At 32.7% G+C, this 16,291-nt stretch overlaps 1 protein-coding gene across 1 annotated transcript; it reads right to left on the minus strand.

Annotated features, from left to right (window-relative positions):
* Positions 1-605: 605 nt before the first annotated feature.
* Positions 606-11,473, minus strand: LOC124368580 (myosin light chain alkali-like). Its single transcript, XM_046825823.1, has 7 exons — positions 11,297-11,473; positions 8,867-8,954; positions 6,975-7,019; positions 4,537-4,677; positions 3,669-3,836; positions 2,232-2,318; positions 606-747 (listed from the first exon to the last, which is right to left on the minus strand). The coding sequence occupies exons 1-7, from the start codon at positions 11,297-11,299 to the stop codon at positions 692-694; spliced, it is 588 nt and encodes a 195-aa protein (XP_046681779.1). The 5' UTR covers positions 11,300-11,473; the 3' UTR covers positions 606-691.
* Positions 11,474-16,291: the final 4,818 nt, after the last annotated feature.

The following is a 16,291-nucleotide window of genomic DNA, read 5'->3' on the forward strand; positions in this document are numbered from 1 at the left end:
AAACTATTTATTGCAGTTAAATATATTTTTCAAATGTTTTTAGCCTTGGCAAAGTTTCAAATTGTGTTCTTGTCCCACTCGAACAATGAAAATTCACTAAACTACTATTATATCGTTGTTTTGCACAAAATAAATATGTACAATAAAATTGTTCAAGAAGTTTGAATGTCATTAAAATATAATTATATAAAATACTACACTTTAAAGCTCTATTGTGGGACATTCTGGTTTAACAAAATTAATACACCGAATAACGGTCCGGAAAACATCAAAATTTCCATTGCCTCTGAGTTTTCTTTGTATTTTTTTCTCTATCGATTGGGTTTCTTAATCTATAGAGAGCCTTCCGATCACAAACGTTGTTCGTTGCTCTCAAAATTGCAAATAATTAAATTTATTATTCTATTTAACTATTTGATAGCCAATTATTATTAGGCTATTTAATTTTTTTTTTTTAATTTACAATGTAAGAATGTATATAATGTATGTATGATTTGTAGTTATTATTCGTTGTCAAAAATAAAAATTATACTTCGAAGCTAAAAACTGATAAGACTAACAATATATTTACAGAAATGTTTCATATCTAAAAAATGTGCAACATGTTACATTTGTATGTTATTTATTTTTTATTAGCTTTCAAAATTTGTTTTACAAATACATGACAGCTTTTCACGAGATTTTTGTTTGTCTAAAGAGGTTTGACGTCCTTTGGAACTGGCTTTTCACACATTCTCGCCAAGAATGCTGAAATAGAGAAAAACAAAGGATTTATTCATTGCATCAAAACCAAATTATACTTATGTTACTAAATTACATACATTTTCTTTCTTCTTTATTAATAATATCAATAACATTTGTCTCTCACACAAAACATAGCGCCTTCTATCTCACACATACATTACGAACATTGTACAGTTACTAGTATCCTGTTATCTGAAGGCGTCTCATGAATGATCGCATCACCATATGGTTAAAATTAATTTTCATAACATTTAAATGGGGGTTTGTATAGTACATTTGTAACCTTTTAAGGCTTCGTATAATGTATACAAATGAAACTCTGAACTTAACATATGGCATAAGAACTACTTATTATACCATCGTAAACTTTTTCCTAGCAATAGTTAGTCCGGTGCAATGTACAATTTTATGTCTATTAGGAATTGGTGTAAAACCTGAAAAGCAAAGCATTAGTTAAGCTTCATATCGTTATATGATCTATTACTACAGAAAGAGTGATTGAAAAAAAAAAAGAAATGTATAAACTCCTGATACAATTATGATCATTTAAAATTGTTGAACGTAGGACATTACAAAAATATGCAATATCTTGTTATACACCAGGCTTATCAGATGAACTAATAAAATACATTGTTATTCAAAGTACTGTAAAAATAATTTGAACTAGTCAGGATTATCAGAAAACACATTTTTCCATGATTTGAGTAGGCGGAGATGATTAGCTGCTCTATACATAAGCATAAACTGTTAGTGTAACTCAACTCATTGAAGACTAATTGGTTAGCTCTTTTTACCTTGAACTGATTTAAAAATCCATTAATTATGAATTCCATGTAAAAATAATATGTTATGAATTATAATTATCCTAGTTTTCATTTATTTAACATTGCTACATTCACTTGACATTTACTTGTTCAATATATTTTACAGACCAACACTGGAACTGAACTCCGGGGGGGGGGGGTTCTACAGCTTTGGCGAATTGCATGACCTATAGAAAGTACACACTTGCTGAAGACGACATGAACGACAATCAGTTGATTGCTGGCTAGTGTAACAGGGGTCTAAGGCCAACTAATGTTCTACAAGTTGAACAGTTACGCAATTCATTTGAAACTTCGTTTGTTTGGATCATAGGAAAGGGATCAATCTGGAGATTTCCTCTATTTCCCCCTGTAATATTTATATATGTTCTTGAGGGACTATTTAAAACAAAAGCTAACCCAAAATGTAAGCAGCTAATGTATGCAACATAAACTTTTTAGTTCGCCATGTCATTAAAAATGTAAATATCAACTTATTCTGCTAAACATTATTATACATGATCGTGAATATAATATTTTATTAAATCGCATACTTTAGATTTTAAACAATTGAAGTGTAGCGAATTGACAAATCATATATTTACTGATCTGTGCTCAACATTGTAAACCAACATGATGCAATAAATGAAGTGAAAAAATAATTAAATATGGATTAATACTTACGGATATAAGGAATATTACCCTCGTCGTCTTCAGGATCCATACAGTCATTCAAAACAGTGTCCAACTCTTCCTCTGACAGTTTTTCACCTGAAGCGAAAATAATATTATATTTCCAAATGCGAAATCTAATAATGAGAAACTTCGTTGTTATAATGAAACAATGAAGATATATAATGTTAATGAAATACAATAATAAGATGTATGGTCTTATTGTATGGTCTTTCTGTAGATTAAATGGTTCTTCACGTGTCCGTTCCTTCTACTGCTTGTGTGTAAACGGTGAACACGTTTTGATTGGGAGAAAATTGATGTTGGACAATAATTTCAGATAAATGTTAGTTATTTCTAGCTAGTCACAATATTACTTACATAATCGTACACATTATACTGATTGTCTGTACTAGTATTCAGTGCCCAACTCGCAGCCTATCAGTTCTCGGAAGAACCATTGGCTCAATTTTCTTATCAATTTTGTACCAACGTATAAGAAAGAGACAAAATCATTTGGACATGTATAGAAGATGTCTTTTGATAGTTTTAACCATTTTCAATTGTAAAAACTAACATATAATGTTCCAAATGTCGTTCAATCATATGGGATTCTTTTGGGAAGTTTAATTCTTCAGGAGGGATTTTAAAAAATTACATGCAACGAGACGCCAAAAGAAAGTTTCAACTTCTGGCTGGTTTATACTTTCCAGTTCCTACACTGGGTACAGTAAAAAACCCATACGTCACTTATATCTGGACAACCCAATGGATCTCCAGGAACAACACATCATAAACGGCAAATGTCGCGATATTGGGGCAAAATAATTAATATCAATTGAAGAAAATAAGAACTATAGAATTGTTTTCAGTGGAATACACACACAGTTTGTCTATCCCAAAATGGTAAGCTCCTGTTTAGTGTTTATGGTGAATATCGTTTGTGGTATTGATAAGTCTCTCATATTTCCGGTAAGAAAGTCTTCAATAAACCGTCTGGTGGTAATAAAACATCGTCTGATTGGTAAATCTTTTCGGGAAGTAAATCTTTGATAATTCAACTAACTGCTTTAGGTGAATTTCCTTGGATTAATAAATCTCAATCTTTCCAACCCAACTGCTTTCATAAACCAGCTAGTTTTTGCTATTCCTTAGTCATATTAAGCTAATAGGATTATTAGCTTTCCTTATCGTGATTTCCTACCAAAAAAGGTTTGAAAGTTTATCATTGTAAATAGCATTCGGGGATTCACAAAACTCCATTTCTTTCCAGCCAAAAAGTCCTGGACAAGCCCTGCTTCAGATAATTGGTTGGTAACTTGGAATCTATATTCCAACCAATAAAAGTTTTAAGAATGTTAGATGAACTATCGTACAGTATATTGAGGCGTGCAGATAAATAGTAGAAATTTTCCAACGAACTGTTGGACTTGTCATAAGGTTACTGACCTAGAGAGCTGAGAGCATACGTGAGCTCTGCGAGAGGCATGTAGCCGTTCTCTGCCTTGTCGTATAGCTTCAGACACTCGATGAAGTCCTCGTAAACTCCATTATCTTTGTCTATCTTGCACTTGCCATAGATCGGAACGAACTCTTCCACAGTGAACTGCTTCTCCCCTGCAAAATTCCGTATTTCATATTTAATGAATTGAGTCCATAACTGATCAAAATATCATTTATATGGATAATTAATTTGGTAGTAGTGGGTTAAGTGCCGTGTATATCTAGTACCAAGCGTGTTAGTGATACAATGCACAAATTCAGTAAAAACAGTGAAAAATTTTATACATTTTTTTCCGCCACAACTTATTGAATATTCTAGTGCAAGCTTGGTTTTTGGTGTAGCTTTCATTATTTTGTAGAAAATAACAAACATCTTAAATAAACGTGAAATCTCAGAAAAAACGTATGCTTGGGAGAGTTACGAAGAAAATTAAGCTAATAAGTTTGAAGGCACGCACGAATTAATGAATGCCTGGATGTAATTAAGAAATTCTCTACATGATGATAACCTTTACACGGTATTATTTTTACCAATATGCTTAGAATTGTTTATGTTTTTTTTTTCAATCCAACCCTTTATTTAAATACACCTTTTACAATGATGTGCTGAAAATGATAATTGTAAGTTCTATTTGTAATATAAGAACTTAAATGTTCGTAAAGGTCTCATTAATGGACATTACTAGGGAAAGGTCTACAACTCTTTCCCTAATTATTTTCCCTAGGAGTATCCGATGGACTACCCCGAAGTAATAATTACAAAACCCACATATTTAAAAATTATGCCTGACACTAATGAATGGTATATACGTACCAGGCTTAATTGCTCCAGCGATTTTCTCGACGAGCCCGATGGTAGGGTTGAGTCCGAGGGCTCTAAGAGCGTCAGGTACCTGACAGCAGTCAATCGTACCCGCCCCGCACGCGTCGTAGATGTTGAATACAGCGTTGATGCCTGCACGGTGACATAACACTTTACATTGATTAAAAGACCAATAATCCAACAATCTATTGGTTAATGTTAGGCTAAGAAATATCCGGTGTTTAAAATTACACTGTCATTGTACTCAAATTTACAAGAGGTTTTATCAATGACACCGACCCTCTGGAGGGCCGTAGCACTGTTTTATGTGTTAACGATTTTCACATAACACAATTTAATATTTGAGTTTTAAATATCTAAACATACCTTTCAAATAAGAATAATTATGTTGTATTGAACATAATAAACATCACCCAAATAAGGTGTCCTTATCCTATCCATACACAATTATACTTAACGTGGATTACTAGTAAACACGTTTCTGACTTACTAAATATAGGGAAAGAAGAAAAATTCAATATCTACGGTAATTTTTTTCTGGTACAAACACAAAAGGTGAAGTTAAAATTAGAGAAAGGGGAGAGAACAATTCAAGAAACAATGCTAAGCGCGTCATAACAGGAGTCGTAACTGGAAAGTTTTGTGGCGCTCAAGACAAAACATGCCGACAAAGATTTGCTCTTTGTTTCAGAAAACAGACATCCGTAGCCTAGAGTAACTGGGAGAACAGCGAGCAGAAACTGCATATCGTATGTTTCACTGTAACCAATAATGGGTCTCACACAACTGCTGGGTTGTAACTTGGGTCCACTTTAAAAATTACTTTGTTGACTTATAATAATTACGTAAAGGCATGTCATGTATAAATCGTTTAACCGATTGGATAATATCTCGTCAGAACTATGATGATCATATTTTAATAGTAAAAAGCCTTTCATAATATAAGATCACAAATAAAGATTAATCATGCAGTCTACTATTGCCTTACGTATGAAATTGTGCAAAGCGTTTTGAACTAACGAAACGGGTTTTTGGTGAAATGATTTTTGAAACTGATAAAGCATAACATTTTTTACAAAACCCCTTATATAAATATGGACCAAACTGATTTTTTACTTTTTCGTTTTGATGCATATTTTATTTATCAATTCATAACAGTTAAATTAAATTATTTTAATCATACGTGGTGTTTTACTAGGTCTTACTAATACAAAATTTAAAAACAATGTTTGTTGTTCTAATGAAACCACATTTAAATATATTTAAGTAAATGTTATGTTTATCTAACTTATTTTTGACCCACCGAACTTTAATTTTTGAGAGCTTCTCTTGAGAGGTATACCCCTCAACTGAATATTTTAAAACCTAGCCCTTCCCCTTTTCTAACACATACCCTTTCCACTTTAATTTTTAAAAAGTGAATCGAAACCATACACTTTGGTAGTATATTTTTGTGGCATTTATTACAATTAATTTTAAGATGAAAATTTCGCTTGTTCTTAGTGCAGGTACCTTGACATTACTAAAAGATTGAACTCGTAACAAGGAAATTGCAGAAGATATCGACAGAGAAAACAACGTTTAAAAATTTGAGAGCGTTTAAAACTTTGTTCTGTAAGTTTACATTCAAAGTGATTTAAAATGTGTGCGTATTTTTCTAAAATGTTTATATAACGTTTATTAAAATTTTGAATGAGTCAATTTAACTATCACTAAGCTTATTAAACTAAATAATTCAAACTTTCACTAAAATCTTTTGTTTTCGTGCTTTATCTACACAATAGTAAAAACTATGGTGATAGGCAGTGTAGAGTTGAAACGCAACATGCTTGTTTTATTTTCTTAGTCAAAGATGTATTAGAAATTAATTTCACTTTTCGAAATATTGAATTATAGGGCAACTTCCCCTCCCATTGGCCGTTAAAGAGTAATTTATAACATTTTGAATCCACCAAATGTCATCTGGAGCTAAAATTAATCCCCAAGTAGTATGTTTCTTTCTAAAAGGTTTCAACAATTTTCAAAGGGAAAAACCTTATAATTTTTTTGTATATCCATACATTTCAGTTTTTAATGCAAACTTTACTTCAAATTTCTTAAATATTACTAACATCAGAGATAAAAAAAAATAATTAGTGGTCAACGTAATACTTTCCTCTATAAGATATTTCACTTTCAGAAAAATTATAATCAATTTTTAACCGATTGATTTGAATTTTCTGTATAAATAATTTGAAAAGTATATATTCTATGTTCAGAACACAAATTTACGGCTTAAAACAAAAAAATCCTTTGAATGACAAGTAGCAAAATAACGTATGAAATACTTGTGCTACTCTGCATACACTTGCACTAGACGTTTATGAAGTTGTTCTTTAGACCAGATGTTTTCATTCTCATTCTATAGTCGTAATAAATGATAAACTCACCTTTAAGTTCGTTATCGCCTACAACGTATTCCTCTTTCTTCTTTTCTGTAACACGATTCCATACAATTTGATTAGTTGTAAAATTTTATGAACACAATTGTTATAGCCACTGAATGTTTTAATTCATCTATATAATAATATTATCCTGGATTTGTTATAGTGAAAACAATATCATAATATTTGTGTTTTAGTTATTACTACACACTTATGCCAATAAAGGATGTACAGAGAACATTTTCATACTATTCTGCTATTTTGCAGTGGTTTATTTTTAGAATAGGATTATGAGAGATATTAATAAAAATGTATCATAAAATAACTGTTAAACGTCTCATTTTTTTACAAACTTTTATATTCTGCAAAGGCGGTTGGGAAGAATGTTAGAACAAAGAGGAACAGTTTCTCCCCTAAATTTAAAAATATTTCAAAATTGGCAAAATAAATTGAAAAATAGATTAACTTTTTTCCAGTGTTTATTTACCTTGTAGTTACTATTCGTTTAGATAAATGTCTCAAGTTCAACGTGGAACAATGAAATATTTTTCTATTTTTTACCTTCAGGAAATATATTTTAAAGTGCAATAATCATAGAAAATGTCTTAGTAGAATTTATTTTTAATTTTTAATAATTTTCAAGTTCTTTAAACTGTTCCAAAATTATATATTTTACAATTCCTATAACGAAATGAAGTATTAGGTGGTTTTGTAGCTCTACATTTTTAAAGCATTTTATCTACCAGTCCTCATTTCCACAAACTGGATAATATATTAGATTATGTCCATTTGCAGTGTGTTATTTAAGATAATTTCTTATAATTTAAATCAAAATATCGAAGATCATGTCAACAGAAATCAGTGTACTCAAGTGCTTCTTTTGTACAGTGTATAACTCAGCTTTATGAACAATACATCAAAAATAGAGCATGCTGTGTTTTTACCTTGTTCTATGATCTAGTAATACAAAGAAAAACACAAAATGAATGGTTAATCCATGTTGGTAGAAATCACAGGGGAAAATGTACGTGCCTTTGCTTTGTGTCAAAGGGTCATGTAATACAAAGCATAAACATCAGTTTGGGGAAAATATAAAGATTAATATTGTGACATTTGCATATTACTTGTATAACAATGTTTGGCCCTTAAGTAAACAAATAAAAACGGATGAAGCTTTCTAATTCTAAGTGTCAAACAGTTACTGTAGTTATAAAAACAGCAGTCTACTATAACACATATCTATCTGTAATTGGCATTTATACAAAAGCTCATTATTTGGCTAGTTTTTATAAACGAAATAACTGCTTCAGATGATTATTCTTTTGCTAGATAGAGTATTTATAAAAATGAATAGTCAGTGAGTATTAAGGAATAAAAAAGCTAATATATTTAAAGAAATTTACAAAAAGAATATTTATTTTCGTGTGTGTATTATTTTATTATTATTATTATTATTATTATTGTACTAGCAGTGCCCAACTAAAATTATACTTCTAATTTTGTATGTATGTAAATAATGTTTTATAGTTTTAGTACAAAACTGCATGCATATTTGAAATTCTTAAGCTTTTATAAACCCAAATTTAGAACATACGAAAACCTGAGCTTAAAGTTCAATGACACAGTATATACATACTGTATATAATTGTGTACGGTACGTATATATAGTATGTATGATTTCGAAAGCCAGAAAATAATTAATACCTTTTTGCGTGTATTACAATTAACATAGTAAAGTAACTCGAATAACATTTTAATTACACTTATAAAAAATCAAAAGTAACATTTTATAGATTTTTTAAATTATAATTTATAAGAATACTTAGAAACGGTACATTATTTTTTTCTTTGTAAACATTAAATAGTAATTAAAGATACAATATTATTAGTTCACATACTTTCAGGCTCCTCGTGCTTGCTTTCAAAGGGCGATGAAACTGCAGGGGGCGCTGGGGGAGGGGCCCTTGATGTTCCAAATCTTCTGGACTGGAAATTAAACAAAAAAAATATGAAGACAAAGTTTTGAAACATAAACACGTATCTCATACTATCTTTTTTATAGATATTTTATATAAACTGGAAACGCGATGAGTTTTATCTCTTTGAAAATACGCTACAGTATATTCGTAATGTCGGTGCAGTGTTTTTCTAGTGATGAATGTTAAACAATAATTTACATTATGTAAATAACATAAATGTTAAAACCGCCCTTTTATTAAATTACTTAATATAAAACACTTGCAATCATACTAATTCATATTTAAAATTGTTTTGGATATCGAAATTTCTTCGAAAACTAAAACAAATACAGATAAATATATGTGTGTCATTTTAGCATGTAGTAAACATACCCGTGACTAATTACGAATAAAGAACAAAGAAAACCTATTGTTTTAATGAAAAAATAATCCAAATTACTTGTGTACGTTTTTGTAAGTGTCGTTCAATTTGTGTTTTGAATATGGTACACCCGAAATAAATGATATACAGAAAGGTTTTTCCAGACTAAAAACTTAAGTAGTGTTTTGTACAGGCTGTGCAGTAAATTCGGTGCTATTTAACCAAGAACAAGTGGTGACAACGGAGAAGTGTTATCTCTCTCCCATAATATTATTACTTAACGCAATCTTGTGTGTTTAGTAAGTATCATTGAAAAGTTACATACAACTTTTAATGTATTAAATGAGTATATTTAATGAATACTTTTATTTGCTTTCCTTAATAAAAAAACATTTGGGAGCCTAGGCCTAGGTTATAAAATCTTAAGTGATCATAAGCGGTCAGTTATTTTGGTGTTTGTTGTCATTGGGGGTTTTTGCTGGCTTTATTTATTTGTAATATGTTTACAATTTAATTACATAATATAGAATGTACTATTGAACTATAATTACAACTACAAATTGAACTACATTGTTCAATTCAACTGCAGTGTACATTACATTACAACTGCACAAACATGTATTTTTATAATACCTGTATGCAGGCAAAATTTTACATTAGCCACAGATAGTCGATTGCAAAACAAATTGTCTCACTCGCGCTTGCGTGGGCAGCCTTCCTCATAAGAGTCATCCTAATAAACTAGTATTCCACATAAAAGTGACAAACTAGCGCTTGGCAGATACATAAAAATGGACAAGCTGATTAACAATTTTATTAAAAACGGGGTTGATTCGAACATATATTGTGTTTTTAGTAGTTACAGAGTTTAATTTGGGTCAAAGATATCTGATCCAATTTATTTTAATTCTAATCCAACCATCAAACCACTGAAGCTTTGATGTGCCAGCGTTATTGGAAATAGCATACAAACAAAAATGAAATATTTTACGAAACCTACCGTGAAGCTCATATACCTATACGATTGAGTTTGATTTCAGTTTTCGGCATGTTTATGAATAAATTCCTAAAACAAAGATTACGCCTGTTTTAAGTTACTGCATGTTTCACATGGTTTTTGTTGCCTAGGAGAGTCCGATCTGTTTTTTGGATCTTTTAGACCTCAGATATATCTAATGACCTTATCAGGCAGAATAGGATAACCGAGGTAAAGGGTACTACAAAGTGCTCAGATCAGAGTTTGAAATAGTATGTCCCTAAACCAGAATCAGACTCTTTTGAGCTCTGATTCCCACTAAATGTGAGTAGCAACTAGAGGCCGCAAGTCCTCATGACTACCACGTAGTTTTAGCCCTATTGTAAATTCATTTCCAGTAATGTTATCCTTTAATTAGTTCTTCGCTGATGACTATTACGAATATGATATTAATAGCCAGGATGATCATTTGATGATCTTGAAACAAAGTTTAACTGATTTGACTCTAGCAATCTTAAGAACTCTCTTGTGGTTTATGGTACAGTTGATAAATATTATCGTAAATTTTGAAATTCAATTGCATATATTTTGTACATATTGCTTCAATCTCCCTTATGAAACAAAGTGAGCTCTAGGATTTTTGACCTAAAATTTACGTTTCTTCCCTGTTGATGTTTGGAGAGAGTTTGGAAACTACGTGCAAATACTAAATAATACTATTAAGTAACCTATAATGCCTAAAGCTTTGAGGGGTTTATTTGGATTGCTAATGGCAACATCAACTGCAATCTTCCATCTAGACGTCAATGCATTTATTCTAGGTTGCAGAAACAAAAAACTTCATTTAAATACAGGTTTAAAAAGAAACCACACGATCTTAATACGAAACAAATGTTCATACAGCAAGAGAACGGGTAAAATAACGCAATACTGAACTGAAACTATTGATTTTCTCGGACCTCACAAACACTAACATCCTCTGGATTTCAGTTCAGGGGAAGAGGGCACTTACCATGTTGCTGTTACGGACGCTTCCAAACCAGTGCGACTGAAGTGCGAAGGGGCTTTCTTCCCTCCTCCTGGGGGCGACCTGGCAGGAATGTGCTCGGAATGAGGAACGCCTGGCAAGCTCTTCAAGTAGGATAGGTTGATTGGGAAATCTAAAACTAGAGTTCCGTGTCAAGAGCAGGATAAGATGAGTCTAGGACGTTGTTCCACCGCTTGCGATGTAGGTTTGTTTTTCAGATGGATGAGTCCTCAATATAAATTTTAAAGACAATACAAACATTCTGAATTTCGAAACAAAAAATTTGGTGTTTAAAAAGAATTGATTGTAACTTGTTTTAGAAACTTGTAAATAACCAACATGTCATAAGATTTTCCACGCCTCTATGCATAAATTCTTCATTCCAGCCACATCTCGGGGAAGACCTCCACTGGATATCATGAAGATGAGAAGAGGTTTCCACAAACGGCATGCAGCAACAATGAAAGATTTCTCAAAACATTCAGTCCTATGTTGAGTCATACGGAAGAAATATGAGAGTTCACTACTACTTGGTTGATTTACAACTTCCAGTTAAACCTATATTGAGTACGGCAAAAACTGATGAGTCACTTAAATCTGGGCAACCATATGGATGTCCAAGAGCGGCACATCACTAACTGCAAATGTCGAGATATCGGGGTGCAAGGATAGATCGATATGTCTAGTCTACTGTGTGATCGAGGGATGACTGTTTGAGTTGGTGGATCTCCCTAAGTGTTAAAGGCAGTTGCTAGCCTAAACATAAGGCCATGCCACACCTGCCCGCTTTCACTGGAGAGGCTGGTAAAAAGCTGGCCGCCCCTTCTTCCAAGGAGGCATGACAGATTAATGCCCAAAATCTTTCCTCGTGGATTTTGACAGGAGGTGGCCTCTACCCCCAACCTTACCCTTTCAGAGTAACCTGTCACTCCGGAAGTGGTTCAAAGATACTTTAAGGACTAATTGCAATATCTAAGCTTGTTGTCCTAAAAAAATATATATGAGGCTTGTCAAGTTCTCTACTTGAATTTTCAAGAAAAATATTTTGGAAGTCCTGTATTATAAATTGAAAAAATAATGTTACAATTTACATTGGTTGCTCATCTTTACGTTTTACATTTTAACTGATCTGTAGTATACCATAACGTGTTCTTCAAATTTCAATTCGTAACCATACAGTAAACAGTCATTCTAACGTTTTTAAGCTCTTCGTTAATCGTCAAGCACCACCGTCATTTCATGATCACAAATTTGTTAAACGGTATTAGTTAAATTGGACATAACAAGAGACTTCACCAAAACAGGTTTTACGGCCAATAGTACAAATTTCTGGAATCTTTGCAATGAATATTCTGAAGAGTATCTCAGTAGCGGATCTTAGTCACTGCCATAGTCCGTGTAAGAAGAATTAATTTTAAGTCTGAGGTTTTTGACTTCCATAGTAAGGTTTGCACTACTGATTATAGACAATGCAAGAAACTATATGGAAATATATTGTGTTCTGTAAACGTGAATAACAGATTTATTGGCTGACCGGTAGCAAAAACACGTGGGGCTGAGAACATTTTATTTCTGTCTGTCTGTCTATCTGTATCAATCTCGAAAACTAACTGATTTATAGACTTGAAATTATGCATGAAGCTTCATTTCTATATGAGACACTCTTAGTGGGATTATGGTGCATGTCACTCCATGGGATTTGGCTGGGCATTAGCGAATATTTTTGAATTGTTCTTAAAGGTAACCATGATGGGACGAGAAAGTAATACAATAAATTAATTTGTAAAAAAAACTCAATATAATTATACGAGATTTTAACGTATAACGTATTAAAAATGTAGCCTAATTATACCAACACATCCAATATAATTTATTACCACATCGATATGAAATCCAATTTTATGAAAAAAAATGTGAATATGTCATGTGGCGACATATATCGAGAAAATTTCAGCTGTAGACTAGAAATTTTGTGTGAAATTTCATTTCTACCAGAATGAGGTAAATGATGCGACATTTTTTCAATCTATTTTTTGTATGTCTATATGCCTGTTTTCCATCTAGAGGATAAAATGAACTGTAAATTCGACATTTTATATTAAACTTAAGTGAAACCATTCCTGCATAGACAAGAATGAGTTCTAAAATGTTGCATTGCCAAATCATGGAATATTGCCGAGCGTCGTTGAAGCCATTCAGTTTGACGCTGACACAATTTCTCTTTTACTTTCCGGGGGATGTAAAAATTTCTTTACCGTATGTCGTTCTATTTGTCAATAATGAAATGAAGTATAGACTTGAAATTTTGCATTGAACCTCAGCGAAGCCTGTTGAACGACACGTGGTGTGGCGTGCTCTTGTCTTGTTTATTTACAATCTGTTGTTCAGAACAATATAAACACTAAAGCAATAACAATAACAACACTAAAACAATAAAATATATAATGTATACATACATCTCTTAATAACATAGTAAAGCTACAACAATTGACAGATGATCATTAATTTAGTTTTCTCGTAATTTAGTCCATGTTTACAGTTCACGTAATTGTATTATTTATATCCTTGAGTGTCTGTGGGGAGAGTGGTGTACCAGGGTAGGTCGTAGTTTGGCAAACGATTTTGAACTATGAGATAGGTCAAATTACACAGTCAAATTCACCCGGAGTGAAGTCTGCTTCCTTTGAGTTTCTTGTCTGAATGTTCGGCTTATTAAAGATCGGATAAACTTGACTCCTATAAAGAATGCGTAATGAAGGATAAAATGGAATTGATATATCCTGTGGTGTTCCGTACCGGTCGTCATGTGGTGGTGACTGCTGAGCAAATAATAATTGTACTCAGCGGCGGAGGCGTTAGCCGATACCTCCTGGATTGTTGAACAAACACAAGATTAAGATCCATTCTGAAGAGGTACACAGCAAAGTTGATAAATCCTGTAACAGAAACGACGTCTTATGTTTCTGACTCAAGTTGGGTGGGGTTGTGACTGCCCTAAGTGATTTGTCTGCGGTGAAGGTGCCCAAGTATCGGGATATCATCCCTTGAGACTGTTCCGGAATAAATTATTCACACTAACACTCGTAACAATACTGGCCCTTCTTAAAGATTACTTGGCTTGGAATTTAATCGACTGCAATAACAACATATGCTTACCTCAGTATTAGTTGTACGCAGCACAGGTTTTACTGATAGTTTATACACCAATCAGAAGTGAACCATTTTTGGTACACATTTAGCTTTCTCAAATTTTTGGCTTTAGATTTTGTTATTGGGCGCTTTGTGCATTATAGTTTTGGTGTGTATATCTCTGCTGTCAATTGGCATATGAAATAATCAAGAATAAATAAGGAGCCATTAAGAAGTAAGTAAGTAAAGTGAGACAACCACTGACCGCATTGTTGCAGAACAGCACCCACTGTTTGGAATAGGCTGTTAACATCACATTAACCCATATTTGTTTGCATTACTTCTGTATCTTTGGAGGCAAAAGACTCTTAAGAGATCAAGGTGTATTTAATCCTTAGTTGCTTGAAAATACGATGTATGACGATAGATATATACAACCTAATTCAGTGCAGGGCGGCATTATAACTCCCAGAGCAGTTGTCTCCGTTGCATTTAGTTTTATTTCAATAACAACTATAACGCTTACAAAAACTTATTATTTCCGTCATCATATGTGTCATTTAAAATTTATCACAACCCAAAATTAGGTTAATCAAAATTTATAATTTAGACTACGTAAGATCTCTCAATATCACAAATTAAGCCATGGAGCTAACTTTAAACCGAAGCCCTAGAGGTTTAAAACTCAGACGATGCCAATTCTGGTACTATAATTGATATAAGGTTGTACCGATTAGAACTCAACAAGGAGTTCCAAGTAGAAAGAGCCAAATTCAGCGGTTTTAACAATAGGGTTTCCCAAGCGGTTTTTGGTCACAATGGAGAAGTGAGACGGTGTAAAATGTAGGGCGAGGCCAGTAGCTAGGACTGAGAACAAAGATAGCCCTTGTATGGGCCTTGTGAATCACTCGGGGGGGAAGATACTGTGACGTCATAGCCCGTGGCTCTGCTCGGCGCGGCGGCTCAGTACGGTTATAGCCGAGCTATTTCCGCCTAGCCTACACCAGACCATACAGCTCTCACGTTTCACGACCGATAAAGACGTCCTCTACAGATGCAATAGACAACGCAGTAAGATACCATCGGTTAAAAATCAAACCGGGACTTTCTAAATGTTCAAAAAAGGTATTGACCCAAAACGCTGCAACAAATTCGCTATTATTGCTGCAATAACCTACATACAAAACTCCTCCATTTCATATATGAAGTATAGATTGCTCTAACTAGATTAAGGATGCCAAAAAAACGTTTTATAATTAAAAAGAATATGTGAGAAATTTAATTAACTTATTTCAGAAACATTATTGACTTCACTTTGCGATTTATTTACGTAAGAATGTAAGAAACAGGGTATTTATCAAAATGAGAACATGTATTATAAAATAAGTGGATAGATGTATAATCACCTCTGTGCTTCGACACAACGTACAATACAATTGAATCATATAACATCTGCAATGTATTCAGTATTCTCTGCAGCCTGGATGGTAGAGCGTGTTTCGCAGATATTTTTTAAATATATTCAAAGCCGCCATAATTCCTGAAAAGGTAGCATATTCCTACACCTTGGCTATTCACTTAAGACTATCAAATACAAAAGGGCACCTGCTGAGATCACGTCGACAATTTTACCCAGAAAAGAGGAAAGTGTTTTGTACTCAATAATGTGCTGCGCACTTTGTAAGGATAATTAAGAAATAGTAACCACGTAAACGTAAGTTATATTTCTACCCTCTTTTAAATATAAATAAGGCTGAAAATACTGAATAAAGAAACCTGTAAGCAATAGTTCATAATTGTTTGAATAAAAGTATAAATACAATTGTGTATATATTATTTACTTAAAATTGC

This window comes from Homalodisca vitripennis, chromosome X, assembly GCF_021130785.1.
Source record: "Homalodisca vitripennis isolate AUS2020 chromosome X, UT_GWSS_2.1, whole genome shotgun sequence".
Taxonomy (NCBI): Eukaryota; Metazoa; Arthropoda; class Insecta; order Hemiptera; family Cicadellidae; genus Homalodisca; species Homalodisca vitripennis.

Excerpts from the sequence above, each read along its gene's own strand:
- LOC124368580 (XM_046825823.1), bottom strand. Across the intron at positions 7,020-8,866 it reads CAAGCACGAGGAGCCTGAAA|AAAAGAAGAAAGAGGAATAC; the intron begins GTATGTGAACTA and ends ATCGTGTTACAG. Across the intron at positions 2,319-3,668 it reads GTATGCTCTCAGCTCTCTAG|GTGAAAAACTGTCAGAGGAA; the intron begins GTCAGTAACCTT and ends TTTTCGCTTCAG.